Source organism: Protopterus annectens, chromosome 2.part1 (genome assembly GCF_019279795.1).
Source record: "Protopterus annectens isolate FY-2018-M chromosome 2.part1, PAN1.0, whole genome shotgun sequence".
NCBI classification, from domain to species: domain Eukaryota; kingdom Metazoa; phylum Chordata; order Ceratodontiformes; family Protopteridae; genus Protopterus; species Protopterus annectens.
The window spans coordinates 398,052,144-398,078,065 of NC_056729.1; the positions used below are offsets into that span (position 1 = coordinate 398,052,144).

General features: G+C 40.2%; 1 protein-coding gene across 1 annotated transcript in view; it reads right to left on the bottom strand.

Moving 5' to 3' along the window:
- TMA16 (translation machinery associated 16 homolog) overlaps positions 1-25,922 on the bottom strand; it is an 801,003-nt gene that overhangs the window by 72,183 nt on the left and 702,898 nt on the right. The window contains exon 6 of the mRNA XM_044062215.1: positions 16,869-16,911. Coding sequence (XP_043918150.1) covers positions 16,869-16,911 — 43 coding nt within the window. The remainder of the gene's footprint in view (positions 1-16,868; positions 16,912-25,922) is intronic.

Genomic DNA, 25,922 nt, shown 5'->3' on the forward strand with positions numbered 1-25,922 from the left:
CTTAGCATAGGATTTTCTTGTACTGGGTCTTCTGGGTTCAAGAATGATGTCCAGCCCCTGCTTGCTTAGGCTGGCTACTGCAGGAGAATTCAAGGAATAAGCTAGACTGTAAGGTTCAGTGTTTGCAGTTGTGGATGCAAGATCTGTCCCTCCTACTGAGTGAGGAGGGTTGGGATCTGGCATAGGTGCCATGGTGGCACCGGTTACAGACTGCGCAGCAGTGGATACCAGTGCTGTCATGGCCAGTCTGGGGCAATCAGGATTGCCCTTGGTCTCTTCCGTCTTATCTTGAGTAATACTCTTGAAAGAACAGGCAGTGGAGGAAATGCATAGATTGAGAGGGTTACCCACTGGAAGGATAGGGCATCCTCTTTCCAGGCCCTGCTGTGAGGTGTCCTGGTGCAGAATTTGCTGAGCTGGTAATTGTAGGGAGAGACAAATAAGTCCACCATTGGGGTCCCCCATTTCTGGGTTAGAAGACTGAAGGTGTTGGAGTTTAATTGCCACTCATGTGGGTCTAGGAGATTTCTGCTTAAGTAGTCTGCCAGAGAGTTTTGTTTGCCTGGCAGGAATTGAGCTAGCAGATGAATATGCATGGCCAAGGCAGTGCTCCACAGGGTCATGGCTAGCCTGCAGAGTGGGTAAGAGTGGGTTCTCCCCTGCTTGTTGATGTACCACAACACTGTGGTGTTGTCGGTTTTTATTAGCAGGGGTCCTGGTGAGAGTAGGGATCTGAAGGCTGTCAGAGTGTGCTGAACAGCTAGCATCTCTTTTTGATTGATGTGCAGATGAATTTGGCTTGGGATCCAGTGGCACTGAATGCACCTGCCGTCCAGATGAGCCCCCCCAGGCATAGTCTGATGAGTCTGTGGTTAGGGTCTGGGCGGCATGGGGTTGTGTAAAGGGAAGTCCCTTGTTGTGTTTGCATGCTGCTGCCCACCAAAGAAACTCTGCCCTTAGACAAGGTATGATCGTTTCCAGGTCCTGAGAATGATGGCACCAAAGACTTTTTAAGTACCACTGAAGTTTCCTCATATGCAGTCTGGCATATGTAATTAGTAGAATTCAAGGGGGCATGACGCCTAGAGCCTGCAGGATTTTCCTTGCGGATAGCTGGGTTCTGGTGGCCATTTGAGCGAAGTAGGTTGTTAGGCTTCTTTTTCTGGAGTAAGGAATGCCATCTGAGATGCTGTGGTCAAGCTTGCTCCCAGGAATATATTCTTTTGACTGGGGACTAGTTTTAATTTATTTTCATTGATAGTGTACCCCAGGGAGGTTAGAAGGTCCTTTACAAATGTCAGGTGCTGCAAAAGATTTTCCTGACTATCTGCCTGAATCAGGCAATCGTTCAAGTAAGGGTATATTTGAATTTTTCTCTACAATTTCTGTACAATTTGTCTACAATGGCTGGAGCCAGGTATTTTGTGAAGACTCTGGGAGAAGTGGATAAGCCAAAGGGAAGTGCAGAGAACTGATAATGCATAGGTCCTGCCCTGAAATGTAGATATTTCCTGCATGAGTCCCTGATAGGGATGTGCAGATAGGCTTCCTTTAGGTCTAGTGTGGCTAACCAGGCATCTTTGGACAGCATAGGGAGAAGCTGCTGAAGGGTGAGCCTTTTGAATCTTGGTACCACCAGGAAGGTGTTTAGAATGGAAATATCTAAGATTGGGCATCATGTGCCCAGTTTCTGGGTACCAAAAAAAGTCTAGAATAAAACCCTTGACCTATCTGTTCTGCAGGAACAGGCTGAATTGCCCTTATAGAGAGCAGGGATTGAACTTGGATTTGTGCCTCTGCTCACTGCTTTGGTGGAAGGTCTGGAACCCTTTAGGGGTTGGCAGCATGTGAAAATACAATTTGTATCCCTGGGAAACTATGTTAAGGACCCATCGGTCTTTGGTGATGGAGGTCTAGTTTTTTTGCATGGTGGGCAAGTTTTCCTCCTAGGGGCACATGCAATTGGGCAGAGGAGAGGAGAGGAGTAGAGAAGTCATTGTGAATTATTTCCATAAGGGGGTGGCTTAGCACTCCCTGTTTTAGAAGTGGAGGTATGCCATTGCTTAGATCTCTGCATACCCTGAGACTGTAGTCTGGAGGGTCTGGTTCCCCTGGGTCTAGTTTAAGATTGTCTTGAGAGGACTGGAAAGGACCATTGCTTCGAGGGGCAATGCCTACTGAATCTTGGAGGTTGCACTTGCAAAAAATCTTTGACTGTCTGCATAGACTTAGCCTTTTCTTCCATCTTTTTTAGAACCTCTTCTGCTCTGGTGCCAAACAGATTGTCCTTGTTCAAAGGAGCGTCCAGTAATTTTGATTTGACATGGTCTCACAAGGTCTGCTCCTTAAGCCAAGCATGCCTTCTAAGTACAGAACCTGTGACTGCTGCTTTGCAAGATGCTTCTAGGGCGTCAAACCCACAATGCAGGGTATGTTTGCTGACTTGGCTTGCAGAATGCATAAGCTCGTGTAATTCTTTATTTTCTGCACAGTCAGGAAAAGTAGATAATTTTTGCTTAAGTTCCATAGTATGTTGCTGGTATTTCAGCATTTGGAACTGACAATTCAATGTTCTAATGGCGAGAGTTACAGAGGTGTATACTTTCTTACACTGTTTGTCTAAAGCTCTGAAATCCCTGTCCGAAGGGGTGGGATTCTTAGCTGTAGTTGCTTTTATTCCTTTAGACCCTTGGGGAGATGACCCCTGGATCAGTAGTGGGATTTCTGACTGTGACTCTGTAGTATCTGTCTGGTTTCCTTGGAGCAGGGGGTATAAAGCATCAGGATTTAGACTAGATTCCATGAAGATATCATCCATAACATCCAAAACAGGAGGGATAGCTAAGGGTCTGTGCTGTGGTAAGTCTAAAAATTCCCGTTGTCTCTTTTTTGACTGAGGATAATCCTGGCATTCCCAGTGGAAATGTTCTCTCAAAGTATGCAGGGTTCCACCGTAAGAAAAATCCTCTGGAGGGGAAGCAGAAGGAATGGATTCCTCTGCATCTGAATCCTCACAGGCAGAAAAAGGCATGTCTTCATATTCTGAAACCACAGATTCATTGAACTCTTGGCAAGTCAAAGCTGCTGGGGCAGGTCTCTCTTTCTTTTAGCAGGGGAAGGCTGGCTTCCACTAATCAGCATGACCAGGTCTTCTGCCATTTTAAGCATTTGTGATTGTGGCAAGGAAGCAGGCGCTTGAGTTTGGGTCATCTGTTTTTTAGGCGTAGCTCGTACTCTTGGCCTTAGAAACACGGTAGTTTTAGAAAGAACTGAAGACGTGAAAAAAGTCGGTTTGGGTCAAATATCAGTAATGCGAAGAACTTCCTCAGAAGCCGGTGCCTGCACAGCGGCTCTGGACCCATCCAAGGTAGAGACCGCAGGTTCCATAGTCAAAGAAGAGTCTTGCGGCATGCGAATGGGTCTTGGTAGCAGCCTGCGAATTCATTGAAGCGGGCATCAGGGGCTGCGAAAGCACCTCACTGAGTACCGGCGAACTGGCGACTAGCTTAACGGAAGAGTCGTCGGCAGTTTTGGACCTGTGCGGGCCGTCTTTATCCTTATGTTTTTTTGGAAGATTGGTAGTCGGATGGCTTACCAAAGCCATTTAGGAATACGGAGATCGAGAACGAAAGTATTAACTACAATAAGGGCTCAACGACGAATAATTCGGGAGTTGAACAAAGCACAAAACCGACAGCAAGGTACATCGTGGTCTGGGCCTAAACAGGTGACGCAGTTAAGAATGGAAATCTCAATGTGGTATTTGCTTTCCACAGGAGAGACAATTAACTTTTTCTGACATCGGTTAGAGCAAGAAAAAAGGATCCCCAATCGGGTACTTAGCTTTAGAAGACTTCAGGATGACTCAATTTCGGAAACGAAAATTCAGGTAGCGGCCAACCAGCACTCGTGCGAACTGCTTCTGCTTCGGGCTCCTCGGCAAGAAAGACTGATGTAATGGTGTCAGCTGCCCGTTTTTATACCCATGACGACCTGACGTCAGTCCTGAAGCGACAGCAACTGATGCAGAAATACTAAGTCTCTGGTATTCGGGCCGACTGAGGGCTACCTGCAGGCAGATAAACCAAGTGTGATGACTGCAACAGTGAAACACGAAGAACATCTTCAAATCCTGCAACAGGCATCTGGGAGAATGCACCTGAAGCAATGGGTTGTCAAGATAAGGAAAAATCTGAATGCCATGGAGCCTGCAAAAGGCAAACACAGGAGCTAGGCATCTTGTGAATATCCTTGGGACAGTAGAAAGGCCGAAGGGCAAAGCAAAGAACTTAAAATGAGAGGAAGAAATAGACAAATGTAAAACCTTCATGAAAAGATGGTGAATAGGAACATGAAGGTAAGCATCCTTCATATCTAGAGACACTATAAAAGCTTGGAGTAGAATGAGAGGAAACAGGATTTCAAGAGATAGGAACCTTGAGAAATTTAGCTTATATATGTGAAAATCAAGGAAAGGAAGTGAGTTTGGGTAACCACAAGGTGTTAAAAAGGAAAAGTACATATAATCCACAATTTGAACCTACCCTCTCTTGTTTGGAAAAAGCAATTACTCAAGAGATATATGACTTCAAATCTAAAGAGAAGAAGTTATACAGTATTAATCTTACAAAGAAAGAAAATGAGGTCTTGAATATCTTGAAGAATGACACGAATACAAGAATTATGAAACCAGACAAGGGAGGGGGTATGGTATTTATGGATACGTTAGAGTACTCCCAAAAAATGTATGATATACTTAATGATGTGGAGACATACCAACTGTCTTCCCTAAATGAAGTGAATATTAGTTATAAAAAGATAGACTACTTTTTGGAAGATTGTCTCATAGATGAAAGAATTACAGAAGAAACATATACGTAGTTGAAAGTACATAATCCAAAGGTAGCAACTATTTTTGGTATACCGAAGACGCATAAGGGAATTGACAATTTAATATTTAGGCCCATTGTGGATGGGCGTGGTTCAAAGACATATCCCTTTGGTGTAGTGGTTGACCTTTGGTTAAAAAATACTGTTTCTAAGTTTGAGCATATGATAAAAGATTCGTGGGACTTTCTTGGGTGTTTAGATAAAGGAATATGTAACAAGAATACAGTTTTTTTGACAATAGATGTGATCAATTTATATACATGTATTCCAAAAAAAGGGCTAGAATTTTTTGAGGAAAGCCTCAAAACTAATACAAGTTTTAGTCATGACAAAATAAATCTCATTGCAGAATTTATGGAAACAGTATTAGATTACAATTACATTATATTTGAAGGCGAATACTACAAACAACATAGGGGTGTAGTGATGGGAGCATCCTGCGCACCTATATTCGCCAATTTGGTCCTATTGTATTGGGAACAAAAGATGGTTCTAAAAAGTAATTTTTCTGGATACATAAAACACTATATGAGATTTTTGGATGATATTTTCATTTTGTGGGAAGACCCAAAAGAAAAAAATGGGGAATTTGTGCAATATTTGAATGAGACCACGAGTTTTTTAAGATTCACACATGTATATCATACAGAGAGAATTAATTACTTAGACATTTCCTTGGAGATTGAACCTACAGGATTGAAATCTAAAATTTACAGAAAATCCACTTTTAGTAATTCATACCTTCACTATAATAGCAATCATCCACTGAAACAAAAAAAATAGTATAGTGAAAGGCCAATTTATAAGAGTAGCAAGAATGACCTCTAAGAAAGAAGATGTAGAGATGGAGTTAAATGTGGTGGGAGACATGTTTAAGGAGAGAGGTTACCCAAGAAAACTAGTTATGGACTATGTTGAATACGTCAGAAACGAATGGGGAATTAAGTACGTTCCACTGTTAGGTAATAAAGAAGGCATAAAAGAAAAGAGTACTGCCAACCAGATTCAAGGTAACCAAAATGATAATGATAATGATAAAAACTATGAAAGAGCTATGATTTTACCTTTTGGTAAACAAGCTAATGAGGTGAAGAAAATCATGATAAAAAACTGGTCAATTCTAAAGAATAACCCGAAATTGCGGAAAATAGGAGGGGATGCTCCGAACTTTGTCTATAAGGTAGGGTCAAACTTAAAAAAGAACTTTGAAATTACTAAAATGAAGGCCAGTGGTGGTGGTACGAGAAGATGTGGGAACTGCTCTCAGTGTAAATTCATATTTCAGGATAAGACAGTAGTTTTGAATAATACTTTACAGACACTACTGAAACCTGAAAAAGGTAATTGTCAAACTACGGGCATTGTGTATTTGGCGCTGTGTAAATCCTGTCCCAGCTTCTATGTGGGAAAAATGGAGAGAAGGTTGAGGGACAGGATTTATGAACATAGCTATGACATTAAATGTCAAAATATTAACAATGCACTGTTCAAACACATTAGGGAATTTCAATCCTGTAAAGAATTTAAATTTTGTATATTAGAAAAAGTACTGAAAGATTTAAGAGGTGGAAATTATAAAAATTATATCGAAGAAAGGGAAACCAGGTGGCAGATAAAATTGCAGGCATGCCTACCACCTGGATTGAATGAAATTATTTCCGTTAAACCTCTACTACATAAAAAATCAGAATATTTTAAATAGTTTAATATGAAGTCTGTCTTTAATAATGCTGGTGGTTGAATTTTTTAAAAATGTTAAAAATGTTTTAAACTACTTTTTAAAATTTTTTTAATTTAATTGTATTGTTTTTTTTACACTATGTCATAGGGAATATGTATTAGGAACAAGTAACTTGCAACAGAATATGTACTCAGAATTTTTAGTTTATTCTTGTTTTAATGGTTACTGATTTTTGAAGTTCAGTTTTAAGGTTATAACAATTGGTAAGTTAATTAATTAATTAACTCATTAGTTTGACTACTTAAGGGGGATAGTAGTATGGGAGGTAGATTCTGATGAAATCTCTTCTGGGATGAAAGCGCTCAATCAGTTGTTTGTATAAAGAGAATTTGTTATTCAAATAAAGGAACTGTTTGATGTTTCCAGCTTTTGCAGTGTGGTCTTGTGGAATTACTGGTCGTATTACACTACACTGTTGAGCTTTTTTGTGGAATTAACCTTGAGAAAGGTGTCGAGCAAGGAAACATCCATAATACGTCTCCAAGTGTACTCCTTTTGAGGGACCAGGAGCATCCTGGAGTAAAATCCCTTTCCTATCTGAGAAGGAAGGACAGAATGAATAGGAGCATCCTGGAATAAAAACCATTTCCTATCTGAGGATGGACAGACTGAATAGTTTCCTGGTCCTAAAGGGACCCAAGAACCTCAGAGAAATGAGAATGCTGTTCCAGAGAAGGTTGAGGAATCCTTGAAAAAGGATTGAGAGACTTCCACCCCATGAAGTAACCCTGACGAATGAAAGGCAGAACCCAAGAATCCAAGGTGGTGATATGCCAGTTTGGAAGACAAGAGGGAGAGCTGAAGGGACAAGGGAATCTGGCTGAGGGGCGGGGGGACATTAAGTGAAACAGATGCAGGCTTGTCTGCTAAAGGAGGCTTCTGAGCCACAGAAGCCTGAGACGACTTAGCAGAAGGAGCTTACCTACCACTCTTTCTGCCTTTGGTGGCCTGATGACGCTGCCTGTGAACAAAAGCAGACTTAGTAGGATAGTTCCTCTGGAACTTAGGGACAGGGGATACAAAGATACATTTCCTGCAAGGCTTTACCATTTTCCTGAAGAAACAAACATCTCAGCAGTAGCAGTCCCTCAGAGATTTTTATTATCCAAAGGGGCATCCAGCAACTTTGCCTTAATGTCTTCAGGTAAGGACTGCAGGTGAAGCCAAGAAGAATGCCTCATGACAGATGCAAAAGCAGCAGCTCTGAAGATGCATTAGCAGCAACATAGCTACACTTGATAAGAGTGACGAGCCACCTGAGAGATAGAACCTAAAATAGACAGAGCAGAAGATTTTGCTTCAGGATCAGGGAGTTCAGAAATTACCTGACAAGCCTGTGAAGTCAAAGCCAGAGTATATCTAAGTCATGTGGGTCTAATAATTGAAGGCCTGAAAGGCCAAGATAGAAGCAGTATAAACCTTCTTACCAATTCTATTACTCTACTATCTTTATCTGAAGGCAAAAGCTTAGAAGAGGGCAAAGGTTTAGAATGCTTGTCAGAGGAGACCGACACCACAGCAAGGGCATTAAAATAAGAATTGAAAATCGTCAGGAACCTTATAGAACCTGTCTGGTTTCTTAGGAACAAGAGGCTGATAAACTGGACACTTAGAGACAGCAATAAAAGTGTCTAACAAGGCAGCTTATACAGGAGATACTGGGGAAGGTTATTAGGAGTATCCACCCAAAGCAGCTCATAATATCTTTTCTGAATATCAGACACTTCAGAGGAATCCCACTTACAGTACTTTGTCAGTCTCAGTATAGTGTCTCCAAAAGGCAATTCCTCAAAAAGAGGCTCAGGACTTACAGACTCTTCTTCATAGGAACCATAAGCCAAAGGCATCTAGTAATAGTAGGAAAGGGTCTCATCAACAGACTCTGAATTTCATCAGAGAAATCTGGTTCCATAGCTCACTTGGAAAGAGTAGAAGGCCAATGAGAGATAGGCACAGAAACCCCTTTAGGAGGCTTCAGGGCCATTAAGGCACTGAACAAGCCCTGAGTAAACTCCTGCTATTCCCTTTGAGGATCCTTAGGCGGTTCACAAGCATACTTAGTGTTCTGCTTTTTCTTAGCAGAAATGTCAGCTCTGAAAAACATTGGAGGTTCTGACCATTGACAACATTCACTAAGAGTACCTGGAATCGCATCCCTAACCAAAATCTACAGAATCCCACTAGGGCCCTGCAAGATGATCAACAATGGTTCCCCCTCAGCAGACGCCTGCAAAGCCTCAGAGGAAGTGCAGAACGAAGGATTCATGCCAACCCCTGATGGGGTCATGGCAAAGGAATACAGAGCTGACACCGGACAGCTTACAGAGCTTTTACCCACTTCAAGAGGGTCATCTGGTGGAGGCTGGAAAGCAAATAATCCAGCCAAGGTTTCTTGGCTTTCTTCTTGAATAACAGGAACTCGGGATTATGAGATTCTGCCATGCTACCTTGGGCTAACAATTTAAGCTTCTGGATCTCAAGACAGCCAGAGAAGACACGGGACTTCTAAGACTTTTGGCTAGTGCACCTCTAGATCAACTAACAACTTTAGAAGCTGTTGGACAAGTTTCTGCTGATGTTTTTGTTGCACTGCAAAGTGGATTAGCAGCTTTCAAAAATTTCTGTAGACATTTGATCCAGTTCTGGCAGTAACAGCATCATCAACAAGGTCAGTATGTATGAACCTCACTATAATTCATTTGCTACACCTTGGTTCTTATGTAGAAATGACTCTATTATAACATAACTTTCAAAACCCAAAAAGAAAAATAATCAACACACTCCATGTACAATACTGAGAATTATGAAATATCCATACTGCTAGCATGCCATATGAATATGAATCTACACTAAGAGTTCCTTCATGCAATTGTCCTCATATTTCAAGTCACGGTCTTAATTAGCATTACATTACAGCAAGCTACCTTAATGAGTATACTAAATATTTTACACACTACTAGAAGTGCAGCTGTCGGTTCTGGAAAAAGTCAATAAAATGGCATCTGCATGAAGTTTATTACTTGAAATCTCTTGGTTCTCAGCTGGGGTACCTCCTATTCAGAATCTGCTTATCTGTCATCTTAGTATGCACTTCTGCAAGGTGTGAGAGGTTCCTCCCACATCTCAAAGATATTCTGTAGGTTTGTGTCTTTCGGCTTTTCCCGGTTAGGGGTTGCCACAGCGGAACTCCGGTCCGTAATGATTGGAAGTTGATTTTTACGTGCCGAGTTACCAGCCCTGATGCACAACCTTCAATGAAGGTACGCCCATTCACGCATGTCTCCACACAGAAGACGCTCTAGCTGAGAATCGATCTGGACAGCGTCTTACTGTGAAGCGACAATGGCAATGGCAATTATTCAAACTGCCCACAGGTGTAAGTGTGTGTGTCTTGTGACAGGCTGATACATCATCTAGGATTAGTTTCTCTGTGGTTTGTTCAGCGAGTGCTGGAATACGTACTAGCTCCTAGTTGCCTAGTGATTACGACCAAGATTAAGCAGGTAAATGGAGAAAGAACTAATGAACGCATTTCTCTGAAATTGCTCCATCAATCCTACATCATCTCTCAAGGCCAAAATACAGGCTGAATACGTAGAAAGTCCAAATTTCAATAACACCTTCCTTAAAAAGGATTACTTAATAACCTATCAAATGCCTGTCTAAATTCTAAGCTTAAGACTATGAGAGGCTTCTTAAATCAATTCAGTATAATCTTTAAGCAAGCAAGGTTCTTCACACCACATTTCCTTCTAGATGGTCAGGAAAAAAACAGCCCTCACTCCACCAATTACCATTTCTTTAAACTGAAGGTGCTCTTGAACTGTAGCTAGTCAGAATGCGCAGATTTAACAGAAGCTGCTCTAAAGGTACAGGGTTTTGTATGTTGCTATAAGTGCAGATTTTGAATTAAAAGAAACTATACAGCTGTTTTTGAAGGACAGTAAAATGAACAGGTATATACACTGTGCTCATTACTGGAAGAAAATGTAGGAATTTTTTTTATTATTTTAATTCAACAAGTCCCTATTTAAATAAACGAAAAGTGGAAATGTCGAACGGCCAAATAAACGAAAAGGCCGTTCCTCGATATCGCTCTTGTAAGATCATGGTACAGTGAAGACTGGAAGTTTTGCCCTTCTTTCTTCACTGTAGTGCGATCTCGGAGTTGGTATATATAATTAGCCGGGGGTGTGGGTAACGCAGCCCCCCACAATATTCATTTCAAGGAACGGCCTTTTCGTTTATCTGGCCTTTCGACATTTCCACTTTTCGTTTATTTAATAGGGAAGCAACTCAATAACTACTTTAAAAAATCTAGATACTTTAATCAATGTTCTTTTTAGTCAAGCTCACTGTCCACGAGGTAATGCAGTCATTGCCATCATCACTTTCAGTGAAGAAATATCTAAATAAAGGGAACTTTCATGGGCGATACTATTATTGCTATCTTTTATCTCCTTACATCAGTCTGTCAGTCTGCTAAAAGTACTCCTGGTTTGCAATGTAACTCTGTATGGGCCTCAGTGACTCGACATACTTCAAGAGTCAACAATATCGCTTTTGTCAACAGCAGTACAGTTTTCATCAACTGAATGAGGCGGCTCTTAAGTACAGCATTTCAGTTACCAGTAGTAACCTCTTTAACAAGCTGTGTCTCAAGAGTCTTTAGTGTAACAATATTTAAAATTGAGCACTGCAGGATGGGTGGATTTGGGATAACAGGTCTGCAATTCACAGTCACAAAATGCAGAGTTTGATTCTGACCTCAGGTTACTGACTAACCTTAGAACAGCATTCCAAAACAGTTAGCCTAGTATTTACCTATGAACCTATAACAATTTGTTTTTGGGATTGAGGGTTGGCATAATGGTTAAGATGTTTACCATGATGATACAACATACAAGGTTTGATTCTCAACACCTTTGATCACTATCTAGCTATTGTCTATGCATGTAATAATCTGTAGACTGAATGTCTAATATTTAAATATGTAAGCACCGGTGGCGCAACTGGTAGCAAACTTGCCTTTGGTGCAGAAGGCTATGGGTTTTCTTCCCACGCTAGGTAAATGGATGTCTGACGCTGCAGTACTGTGTGCTGTCCTTTAGAATGGATGTTAAACTGGGGTTTCGAGGGAAATGTAAAAGATTCCACAGCACTGGGGAAGTCTACTAGAAGTTCCTTGATGCTCTACTCATATCCAGCCCCCACCGTAACCTCTAGAAACTTCGAAACATATCCCTCCTATTAAACACCCATGATACATAGGGACACAATTGGGTTGAATTTCACAGCCAAGCTTACAAAGTCCCTGGTGGTCATTCGGATAGTATATTAACTATGAGCCTACACACTGGCTAGATGCATTGATTCTGTAGACCCTCCTGGTGGGGAAATCATAAGCAAGGTTATTTTCATTACTAGGAATTTCTTTTCAGGAGAGAACATATCTGTATGTGCCCCATGCAAACATTTTATACCCAAAGGAGTCTACCCACAAACATACTGAATTCATGCCTTAGTATGTTTGCCATTCATCCAACTTTACCAGACATCAATAATCATCCGCAACATGACCTACCATTCCTTAAGCAGCTGCCTGCCTTTCAGAATGAATAGAAAATGCACCATCTACCCACCAGCCCAACTCACAGACATAAGATTAGCGACTGCTTCTCACATCCTTTTGTGAGGATGGGGAAAGACATGACTCCCTTCTACACAGAAACAATGGGTTTGGCATGCATATCAGCTTGTACTGCAGTTTCATCCTTGTTACCCACTCCTGAATTGGGGAGGTAATAAATAATAATCTGTATTTGAGTAAATGAGATGGAATTTCTCTCTTTTTGAATAACATCAACTGGAAGATGTTGGTATGTGGTTATTTTCTACCTGTGAGTCAAACTGAACTATCTGTGGAAGTCCATATCCATTTCAGACTCAAGAGTTGAGCATGAGGAAGTGACCGATTTGGATCTGGCTGGTCACTGAGAAGATCTGGAGGAAGGCCTCGGCTCTATAGGCTCCGAGGAAAATCTGGGGGAGTGGAGCCGAGGAGAAACAGGTCTCGAGACCTTGGAAGGCAGGCTAGGGAAGGACTCCCGATCTAGAGACCGTTTATGGGGCCTATCCCCTTTCTTCTCTCTGTCTCTCCCTCTCTCTGCATCCTTGTATTTTTTGTCTCTCCCATTCACATCCTCTTTAGTAGGTCTAGCGGGAGGGTGAGTCCCACCCTGAGGGGGGGGGGGGGGTTGGGCGGATGTTGTAGAGTCAATGCCGAGGCTAAAGTATCCAAAGTAGATGCTGGAAGCAGGCCTTTTGCCACCAGTTTGGCCTTCCTATCTTTCAGGGCCCTCGGATCCTGCACAAACTCTGCATTGGGCAGACAAATGAGTTACTCCCAGGCAAACAACACACAGAGTGTGACCATCCACTGCTGAAAGCTTATGGCCACACACTGTGCATTTTTTAAAGGTAGGTTTTGGCTGTGCAGACATCCCAAAACAACAGCAGCCACGCCTAGAAAACCCCAACACACTACCTGGCCGCACACACTAAGAGTAGGGAAGGGCCTACACAAAAACTATAAACCTTTTTTTTTTTTTTTTTACAACAACCGACAAACAAGCTTTAGGGAGAGGAAAAGAAAACTAACTGAGAAACTCTCAACACAAAAAAAAACAAAAAGCAGTTAACAGTAAACACTAAAGCTCAGAGCTATGGAGATCACAATGCTGATGCACGAAGCGGCAAATGAGATCTGGGTTAAGGCAGGAGATGGTGGTGTGTTATGGGTAAGGGGGAGGAGCTTGGAACTCGGAGCACATGCTTGTAAAGTTGCCTGCTCAGATCCGATATGGATCTGAATACCCACAGGTTGCAGATAAAATGAAGTTAACTTCAGATTGATGCTTGTGCCACATTAAAAAAATGGTAATCTGGTAATATTGCAATAGGGAATGGATGACAAACTGATAACAGGTTCATAGTTACTAGGCATCTCATCCAAAGGAGGACATACTCAGGATGGTACCCCCCCCCCCCAAAAGTACAACACAGTATCTGTAATCCATCTATATGCTGTGGGAGTAGAACCCAGAGTTTTCTGCATCAAAAGCAACTATGCTACCTGTTGTGCTACTAACAATGCTTTTCAATTTTACAGCACAATAGTGATTCCATCTGCTAAACAAAACAATTGCATATTGTGAACAGACCTAGCATGACCATCTGTAAACTTCTCTTCCCTTGAAGCTCACAATTCCTTTAAAATGCACTTAAAACTCGATTATTTGAAAATTTCTTAACCTGAAACTCAGTTTCCTGAAAAATGCACCTGAAAGTCATTTCTTTGAAAACTGCACTTTGATACTTGGAGTAGAGAATTCTGGTGCATGTTTCTTGTAACTAAGGTACAGAGTTTGAGCCTGAGCAAATTACTAACCACCTCCTATCCCTAACTAGGGCATTTCACTCACACACACCCCCTACCTACCCCTCTCAACCTCTTAGTGCAAGAAATCTGAACAAAAAGCCTAAAATAAATAGGAACAGATTTTCAATATTGCTCTCATGAACTTGTAAAGTTACTAGATTAACAGGATTTGTGTTAGCATTCACTTTTCTAAAGGATATGAAGTCTAAAACTCAAATATCTGTCATTATTTACTAACTTCAGTCCTCAATGATTTTCTAGAAAATCACAAATATTATGAGGAATAGACCAAAAATATGGGGCAAAAATCTGGACAATTGAGAGGTATGCTGCCTACATACCTCAAGCACACACACCTACCCATCTGCCTCACACACACACACTTCCCTACCTACTTCTTATACACACACATGCGCGCACACACACACACACACACACACACACACACACACACACACACACACACACACACACACACACACACACACACCTATCTACCTCTTAAGCAAACACACACACCCTACCTGACTACCTCGTAATACACACACCTACCCCATCTACCTCTTTTACACACACTCACCTACCTTAGTCATCCGTTCTTGGTCTGTAGACCAAATGTCTTCTTGTATTCAAATTCTACACATTTGTACACTTGCGCACACACCTCTTGTCACCGGCACACTCGGGCACACTTTTCTTGTCCGTCCTTGGTCCACAATCCAAATGTCTTCCTGTCTTCAAATTCTGCATGCCCGAAAGACGAAGAGGTAAACATGTCATACAGATGCAAGGTGTGAGTGAATGGATGCAAAGGGTGTTCTTAACGCCCTTCAAAAAATATGTATTTTTTTTTTACTTTATTAATTTTTTTTTTAATTAAAAAAAAAATATATATATATATATATATATATATATATATATATATATATTCCCCTGGCCAGTGAGCCTTCTCCCAGTCAGTGCACCCTAGGCGACTGCCCTGGTCACCTAGTGCTGTATCTGGCTCTGGGTCATGCTTTATAAAAAATACCATTAATAACAAAAATTGTTTTACTTAGTCACCTCTTTCCTTTCACTTTCTCTCTTCTCAATGTTCTTCCAAAACATTAATGACATGAAGCAGGGCACATGCTTTGGAATCCCTAAAAGTTTAACAAAGTAAAAAAAAAAAAAAAGCCAATATTTCTAATTTTTTTCTTGTTTGGCCATATTTCACAAATGTGACTGATGTTTTGTAATCCTACATTTATTTATGCATTTCCAAGTTGCTGGTTTTCTTCTAGTTGATCTCAATCTCCCAACTCGAGTCACTGGTTCATTTCAGCGTACTCCTGTCCCTTCTAGTCAACTCCTGTGCTTTTGTCTCTCAAGCATTTTCCTTTGGAACACTAGAAAAGGTTTTACTGACAAAATCTCTTCTAAGAGCTTTATTACCAGAAGAATAAGCAGCAGAGTCCCCTTCTGCTTGACAGCTCAAACTTTTGTATTTCCTCTTAGAATGTTCTGTTTCAAAAAATTACTTTGATCCTTCAGCAGCAAATATTCTTAAGATAGACGCAGCAGGTTGAATCTCACACTTGGTTTTGGACAGTCCCCGATTGCTGGAATAAATTTATTCCACTTCTGCCTGGTGTACAATGAATAATCATTTTCCACAAACACTCTACTGTCCCTGACTCTTGGTACTTTGTCCTGATGCCACAGTTTTGTCAGAATCAACTTTTTCTGCTGGTAGAATTGCAACTTTACTATTAGAGGTCTTGGATGCTCTCATGGTCAGGTTTGGAGCATACACATGATGTACCCATTAAATTAACAACTCGTGCTGTGGAATACCAGTCCAGTTGCTTATTTGTGTTTTCATAAAACTAATAGTCTGTTCCTTCCAGTTTCTCTGGTACAGCATAAAATCTCAGGTTTTCCCTATGTGCTCTGTCCTCTAATTCTACCACTTTTGAAACATCTCTTCTTGAGCAGTCTCTTACTCAGCCAGCCTTTTCTTCATTTTGACTTCTCATTTTTTGCAGTTTTATCTGCTCATCTGATTACCTGTTTAAAGATTATCCCACTTTTCCAGCCTTTTGCTATTTGATTTGATATACTCCTCCTGTGTTTTGTTTAAATAGGCCTAAGCACATGTGACTTATTTTCCCTCTAGATTACTGGAAGTCATGTCTTACACCAAAGCTGGAGCTGGAACTGCTCTTTCTGAACAGTTGCAGGATTTTTCCCAGCCAGGGTTTTCTCCTCACCTTTTTGGTTCATTTTTTTTTTCAGGTTCTCTAAATTTCTTCTTTGCAGGCATCCAGGAAGTGCAATTACTATTCAGTAACTGAAATTTGCCCAAAATGACAAATTCACTGACTCTCTCTTCAGAGTTTCTGTTTTCACATGAGGAGAGCTGAAATTAAGCTGTTACTCAGTTTTCAGCCATTTTGGAAGTCCCCTACAGAAATATTCTTTATAACTATGTATGCTGTAGTGTACAAAGATGATCTATCACAAAATAAAGTGCTCTTCTTTCTGACCTCCAGCTACAAATTTAAAGGCCAGTGTTATGATTTTTAAATGCCCAGATGTTGAAAGGTATGTTCACATGTCTACCGAACACCAGTGCAGTTCTTAACAAAGCAGCTGGTGTATAAACACTACTAGAAGTTCTTGCCCCATGTCTTTCCTTTTTATTTCAGTGCCCACAGGACAATCTTGATTTTACACAACATGCTGAATCAAAGTAAGTACAACAGCACAGGAAGTGAAGTCGCCATCTTAGCAAAAGTCAGAAATACAACTTACCTGAATATTTGAAGATTCTTGGAATTAATGATATCTGGAATTTCTGCAGAAAAAGAACACAACTATTATACAGACTTGCCAAACTATATTATTTTTGCATTGAAATACTTGAACAATACTTAAAAACCTTTGACTTCTGTAAGCCTTATCAGTATATTTAATGAGCATACTGCACAAGTGAAACATATCAAGCTATGGTACATAAAGCTGAAGACAGTATTTACTGGAGAAACTCACCATAATATTTGATATTTGATACTGTTATTTGGTAGTACATTCTTATAACTACTCTCACATGCAGGTAATGATCCTCTGCATCAGACATCCAGTTATCCTCTGTTGCCACCCAATAATATTAACACTAACCACTTAAGGACAGTGCCATCTTGTTTTCTTCACTGCTTCTCTAATTCCATCTCATATCTTCAATGAGACACACCCTAGTTGTTGTTGTGTCTTTCGGCTTTTCCCGGTTAGGGGTCGCCACAGCGGAACTCCGGTCCGCTAACGATTGGTAGTAGATTTTTACGTGCTGAGTTGCCAGCCCTGACGCACAACCTTCAATGAAGGTATGCCCATTCACGCATGTCTCCACACAGAAGACGCTTTAGCTGAGAATCGAATAGGACAACGTCTTACTGTGAGGCGACAACGCTACCTCAGCACCACCACTGCAAAAAATGGATGATAAAAATAAAATGACTAGTCACCTTCAGTACTCTTCCCAGATTACAGGATCCGTGTAGCATTAAAGGTTAAAATAGGTAGAACAATAATGAATCTACCACAGAAGATGCCCTTGAAGATTATAGGTGACACTGAGTTACCAAATTAACTTCTCTCCATTACTTTGTCTGCCTTTAAAGGCAGATCCTTATATATAATAGGTCAGTCCAATCAGCAAACAAGCTGCTATAGACGGAGAAGTAAACGAATAAAACAAAATAGCATGCTGAGATCAGTTTACAGAACCCCTTAAAGGACATTTCTATCAAAGTAAGTCCCTCATCCAGAAATTACAGACAGTTAACAATGCATGACAAATGCATATATATTACACTAAGTAAACCTGCACAACTATTCTCCACAGATCTTCTGCATAAGGAGGCTGCCAGTGTACTCAAAGTCTTAGTAGAATGAACCACAACTATCTTGGCTACAGTTTTATCGCAAAATTAGTTGTATTAAGAAAGAGATTATAACAGTCAAGTCTCACATGTAACTGTTCTTCCCTGCCTTTGCCAAATGACTCACAGCTATTGGTATTTACAAAATGTTCTGTTTTTTCACAACATTCTAAGCTGATAGTGAGCAACCAGACACACTCATTTTCACAGCTTAATGATTTAATTTTAACAGAAGCCACTCAGAAATGCAGTTAGACTGCTTTTCAGCTTTAAATCGTCTTTATGAGCATGGAGGCAAATCATTGCATTTCACTATATGTGAAATGGCCACTTACAGCTCTATTTATGAGCATTACTTACTGTGACAGTGGGTGGATGCATACATTAGAGGTACTGCACAGATGGGTTTTGGCTTTTTTTTTTTTTTTCAAAACAGGTTTATTGTTTTAACATATAAGAGAAATATCATAACAATTTTATACAAGTAATTAAAAATAGGTATTATTATAATATTCAACAAAACAACTAAAGTATTTACAAAGACATCCACTACAATCAGATCAATTAATTAAACTAAAATACCATGCTACTGAAATTAAAATTTTTTTAACAAATTTTGTAAATTATCCCATACAATAAAATAAGATGTTTTTCTGTTTGTTCTAGTCCTAATTGTGTTTATTTCCATATGGCATACTATATTCATAACATTTTTAAATTCATTGAACGAAGGAGGTGTATCTGAAATCCAATTTCTAGTTATTATTTTCCTAGCGGGTTTTGGCTTTTTGAAGGTAACATAATGAACTTGAGGTAGATCTTCAAATAGTTTTGGATAAAAATTAAGGCTGACAGAGGACCCTGAAGTACATTTGGAAAATCATGTTACACCACAGTGGTACCAGATCTTTGACAGGAAATGTTGCTGCCACAGAGGCAAATGCATAAGTATTTCACAACCCTATGGAATCTACATGAAGTTACAGTCAGCAAAAACAAAGTTTTTTAAGACAGCAATTTTAATCCAAAAGATTTACAACAGCTGATGATCACTCGCTCAGAAGGCATGGACATGCTCCCTTTGTACGTCCTCTTTAAATACATCAACTATGTTGTAAGCCACTATGCCAAACAACCTAAAGAGGATCCACAGGGAGCTCTGGCAGGAATGCTGTTCCATCAATACTGTATAAGTCAACACCTAGGAACTAAAGAGGCTATACTAGTAAGAGGACAGACGTATCCGTGCACAGCAAACACAGCTCAAGTTACACACAGTGAAAGCAAGAGAATGAGAGAAAACCATGAACATTATCAATACCCTCTAAAAGAGGCTAATGTAAACCAGTCTTCCAAGCAGGGAAAGATCAAGCTACGACTACTGCCTCTGTCAACATTTTGGCAAAAATTCCAGGTTACAAATGGGAAGCTCTGCAAACAAAGATGATTCTTCTTAATGAGGAGCTTCAGGAACCTCTCCTGAGCCATGAGGATGGAAACACAGTGTGTGTGTGGCACACTGTAGTTGCACTGCCAAACCATAGTAGGACAGAATGAGAGAATATTTACTTTGTTTAAGAATCAAGCTAATCTGACACACTGAAAGAACAGTGAAACATTGAAAAAGCACTACCAAACTTTATGAACCTCAGAAAACAGAACAGGAAAAAAATGCTTACTTATTTATGTACCTACATACACGTTTGCAAGTATGCAATTATTTATTTACTTGACAGGGCAACACCCATCTTCAGCATGCACTCAGAGTTCAAGTACAGAGAAATTGATATAAGTGAAAAAAATATATAGGTTGCAGATCCCCCAAAAAGGTCAAACCACAGTAAAATCACATACAAGTGTGATAAGCACACATATATGAAAGTGTGTATGTTACAGATACCGCCATACATCCAAGTATGTCCAAATATGCAAGTTGCTGATTCTTAAAAGTCAAATAATATCTACAGACTTCAAGATGTTTTTTAGTTAAAAAATACATATTAGTTTTAATGAAGGTGACAATACATTTCACACTGTAGACAACTATGGCAGAGTTCAACTTCTGGAAGACCAGTAATTGCAATCCTAACATATGCGTAAGAAAACAGTGGAAAAATAGGGAAAAATGAGGATATCTATGGAAATGTCACCTTGTAGATATGGCAGTAGTAGTAATGACAATAGGGTGAGTAAGATATATGGAACAGAAGATGCAGAAAAGACAACAACAAGACCACCCCACCTTTGCAATAAGATGTCCACAGTTCAAAATTCAGATATGAATAATAGTCTTAACCTCAGCTTTCTGAGGACTGGGAAACTCAGAAATAAAGTCCTTCCTCACCTGAACAGCAGGAAGTAATTTCACTGATCCTTCCAGTAGTATCTCTACTGTATTGCTAAGATAAGATGGGACAGTAGCAAATGTGGAAGAATGAGAGAACACTCTTAAGAATTGCAGGAAACATTCCATTTTTTTAATGAATGCTAAAACTCAGACGTTAAGTGCAATATCTGGACAGATAAAGTGAATAAAGAAGTTATGTACTCATAGGTGCAGAAGCTGTTGAAGTCTGGGAGGGCGGAGGGTGAGAGGGGCACTTAGTGATCTAAAAAGGGCAATTTTTTTATAACTATTTACTACCAGAGCATAGGTTCACTTGGAGGACATTTTAAGCTTAGCCAATTCCCTTTTAGTGCTTGAAACTCACATTCATTGAAACAGCATTGAAACCCACATTAAAACAAAATGTATCTAGCCAGTGGTGGATATTTTTCCTTTGGGTTGTTTTCAAATCATATGCCCCTTACACACACATTTAGCATCATGCAAACATACAGGTGTTCTTTGATTCACCTTCCTGACTGTATTAAATTATATTCCTTAAATAATACAGCACACTTGTTAGAGCATGTTTTAAATTTATTGTTTTGAACATTTAACTTACTGATACTAGTGGAGTGTAATGACAGAAAATCATCTAACTAATTCCACATTAAAGAGATCTGTAAATAACAAAGAGGTTGCTGCTAGCAAACAATTTCATACTTCATTGTTACATCTACAAATAAAGTGCCTGTTGTCCTTGGAGAATAAATTGCCTATGTTACATTAAAAAAATGATAAGCTGGTAATATTGCAATAGGGAATGGATGACAAACTGATAAAAAGGTTCATAGTTACTAGGCATCTCCTCCAAAGGAGTACATTGTCAGGACTGCAGCATCCAACCCCTTTAAGTCTGCTTTCTTTGTGAAACTGCATTGCTTTGTTTAGTTTGTGCTATAAAATTTAAAATAAGTTTTAAATTAAATCCAAATAAGTATTATAGAAGTAAAGCATAAAACAATATGCAAATTACAGTGTTTATGGTAAATGGGGAAAAACAGCCAAGTAATGGGACACTGGAATGGCAGTAGGGGCAAGGGCTGTGTATGGGGAGGCATTTGACCATGACTTTGTGAGGGGAGAAGGGCGGTAAATTCAAAGACAGCCCCAGGTGGCACAAACTCTAGCTACATCACTGAGCAGAACCCACAGACTTCTGCATCAAAAGCAAGTATACTATCTGTTGTGCTACTAGCAATGCTTTTAAAAACTTCAGCACAATAGTGATATCATTTGCTAAACAATAGTTGCACATTATTAAAATGTTTTGTGTTACCACGCATTTCCTGAAAGGTAGGAAGACTGAAACTTAAATGGATGTCATTATTTAGTGAATTCAGTCCTCACTGATCAGCCAGAAAACCAAAAATTTTAAGAGGAAAAGACCAAAATTATGGGACACCCTGACCCCATGCACAAAAATGGGGGAAAAGGGGGTAATGGATGTTTGTATGGAATAAAACCTAACCAGACTAGATACATAACAAACACCAAATCTGAATGTTCAAAATACACTTGACAAAAAATGAATTGATTTAAAATAGTTTTAATTTGTTCATCTACACAATTTAACTACAGTTCTAATTTTACCCACATGACATTATAGGAAATTCATTTCCTATGCTAGATTTGTAAATTACTCTAAGAAATAAGAAAAGACTGAAACATTTTTGACATAGAGGAGTGGTGAAAAAAATGGCAGCTAGAGTTTACTTAACAAGTATTAGGTAATACAGCAGTAGCAACAGTTGGCAGCAGAAATACAGAAATATCTGACATCCTAAACTGAAAAAAATCAAGTAGTAAGTTACACCACAAACTAACATTTCCTGGTAAATAATCACTCATATATGCATATCAAAGCAGACAACAAATTAGCAACTTTTTGTACTTTATATGCAAAATCATACCTTTAACATAATAAGTCACTATTCCAAAAAATAACAGTATAGAAAACATATATTATTCTGTGTGTTTCTACCTTGAATCTGTTCAAAGAAAAAAAAAAACGTCTACAATCTTAGACAGAAAGCAGCCAACTTGAATATTCTTTTACACTGTGCATGCTTTTTATTGTTAATATTTTGTCTGGCAAAATTTAAAATAATTCAGAAAAGACACTTGCACTATTCATTGTTTAGCAAAATGATGTCTAGTCCCTTGCTAATTAAATCAACAAGTCTTCCAGTTAGCTGCAGAATGCTTGTGTCCTGATCTACTGAATTTGCACATGTATTTAAAAAAGAATAACAACACAGGATTAACTCTTCTAAGCAAGATAAAAAAAAATGCACACAATGTGTGTACATTCCACTCCATTATAAAAACGTAATAAATGCGACTAGGAACTAGTAGTGGAAAACTATTTCTAAGCCTTCGTGCATATTTATTTAGTCTGGAAAGTGGAGGGAATGGTTGTCTGCATATGCAAGGCAGGAATGTTTTCATGCAAACAACTATGGAAAAAGTAAAGAAATGCATGGGCAATTTCAGTTGAGAATAGCCGCAACTATACCCAACAGATATAACCGCAAGGTAAAAATGATAACACAGTTAGCGCTACTGCATTTGAAAGTATGACGGAAGAAAAAGTGGGATTTTAAGGGTTATAAATGTTTTTTTTTAGATAATGGAAGTACCGATTAAAGTTAAATAAATGTTAGCAGTGCAGAAAAGTGTGATATCCTGTCATTATTCGTTAAGTACCTTTTAATGTTTTTTGTCTTCTTGATTCCCCTCTCTCACTGAAATGAGCTCCTCCTGGTCTCCTTCTCAAGAGATTTCTCAGTTGGAGGATGATCTCAACTGACTGGTTTCTCCAATTGCGTTTCCCATTGGGACTTGAGACATAAAACACAAAACTATATAAAAAAAGTATATATGTCTTGAATTTGGAAAATGCATTGCCAACTGAGGTACTCTCATTTGAGTAATGCTTTGGCAGTACATTTTCCGATTTCATGCGAAACAGTTAAAAAAACTTTGTTTTGCTCCAGACTGCAAAGTATGTTGGGGGGGGGGGGCGCACGCCTTGCACCAAAGCCTAAATCCGTCACTGCCCATCCACCCATACTTCAGCAAACTCAAAGCAGAACGTTAAAGGGTGGTTTAAAATTGTGTGCAAAAAGCAATTAATGACACTTACAGTTCTTTGGGCATTATGCCGTGGTGGTACGGCGGTAGCGTGTTACCTCACAGCAAGAGGTTCTCCCATTCGATTCTCAGCTTGGCTTGGGAGTGCCTCCTGCGTGGAGTCTGCATGTCCTCCCCACGGTTGGGTAGCGTTCGAAAGACATGCGTGCGTAAATGGGCGTGCCTTCGTTGAAGGTTGGGCGTCGAGCTGGTACTTTGGTGTTTCATAAAAAAAAAATCTACTGCCAATCATTAGCGGACCAGAGTTCTGCTGTGGCAACCCCTTACTGGGAAAAGCCGAAAGACAAACAACAGTTCTTTGGACATTAACCGGGAGCAAAACACCCAACCACTCATAGTTCAGCAAATTCAAAGCAGAATGTTAAAGGATTGTTAAAACTGTGTGCAAAAGCAGTGAATAATAACACTTACAGTTTCATGAACATTAAAGGATTGTTGAAAATTGCATGCAGGGACGTCTAAGGTATGATGCAAATTCTTAAAGAAGAATGCCAGTTGTTGTTTGTCTTTTGGCTTTTCCCAGTTAGGGGTCGCCACAGTGGAAGACCGGTCCGCTAATGATTGGCAGTAAATTTTCACGAACGTCGAGATGCCAGTTCGAAGTCCAACCTTCAACAAAGGCACACCCATTTACGCATGTCTTTTGAATTCCACCCAACCGCGGGGAGGACATGCAGACTCCACACAGAAGGCACTCCCCGCACTCCAGCCGAGAATCGAACAGGAGAACCTCTTGCTGTGAGGCAACAACACTACCGCTGCACCACCGTGGCTATAAAGAAGAATGCCAGTAATTTTTACAAAAAGTGCCGCAGCTTCAGTACACAGAGACTTAAGCTTACCCATGAGTGCTGAGTCTGTGATTAGGCTCACTTTTGTGTTTAAATTCAACGGGTGTATGTGTCCTCCGTGTCATTACAGGTCTTGCAGCTATAAAAGTGTGTGGGGGGATGCTCCCTCCCCCTCGCCCTATGGTTCCGGTGCCTATGTATGTACTCACCATAACGTTCCATCTGATTTGTCTTCAACCTGTCGGTTATGGATTCGTATCGGATCCGACACAGCCACATATCCACCATCTGATCTGAGCTCCAAACTCCTCCCCTTACCCATAATGCCCCCCTATCTCATTTCTCCCTTCATATAGAGTTTGCTGCCCAACCTATAACATACACCCGACCCAAGAAGACCTTACCACTACTGGCAACCCAAAATTCCTGAGCCAAAGTATAACAAAGGACGCTCCTGAGATGTTCATCTTCCACATATACGGCCAGGACAACAGTGACAAGGTCAGGGGGGGATGGTTGAAGACAAATAAAATACAACTACTCAGAACATTATGGTGAGTACATAACTTCTTTATCTGAAGTAGTTGACTTAGTTTGATCTTCAACCTGTAGGACAGAGTCCCCAGCCACTATACACCTGGGAGGTCCTCATGGAAGGATATTTCACAGCATGGCGGAGCCAAACGATGCCCTGTTCCTGGATACAATGTCCAATTTATAATGAAAAATGAAGGTATGAGATGAGGACCAAGTAGCTCCAGAACAGATATCATCCAGCGACACCCTGGACCAAAAAGCGGCTCAAGTAACCATAGATTTGGTAGAATGTGTTTTTACCTGACCTGGCAGGGAAATTCTCCTGACACACGAATAATGCATTGGGAAATGCAACGTCCTTATGAATATCATATAAGGAACCTTGATCGATAGTGCTTGAAGTTCTGACACTCTCCTAGCAGAAGTAATGGCAACTAGAAAGGTAGTTTTCAAAGACAGATACTGCAAGTCTACCAAAGCTGCAGGTTCAAAAGGGGGTGAGAATAAAGCCTGAAGCACTAATGTACGGTCCCAGGGAGGCGTAGGATCCTTCACTGGGGGTCTCAGAAGAAAGGTACCCTTAAGGAAGGTCTTGCAAAGTTTAGAAGAGGCCAATGAAGTCATGTTTTCCCCCACATGAAAACTGGAAATTGTGGCCAGTTGGACTTTGACAGTGGAGGAACTGGTACCTTACTGAAAAATCCCCCCCAAAAATTCCAATTCCGCAGACAGTGGAGCAGTAAAGGGATCCAATGCATGCTGCGAGGCCCATATGGAAAAATGTTTCCATTTGCTACGGTATACTCTTCTGGTGGAAGATTTGTGAGCCACCACCAAAATGGTTTTAATGGGGGAAGATAAACCAGGAGTCCTAATAATCATGGGAATTGGAGCAACCAAGCTGTGAGCTTCAGACTGTCCAGATCTGGGTGAGGAATCCCCAAGGGATGAGAAATGAGATCCTGAACTGGATCCAACACAATGGTGGAACCACTAGATGAGACAATAGAGAGGGAAACCAGATTTGGCAGGCCAGAATGGGGAGATGATGATCACA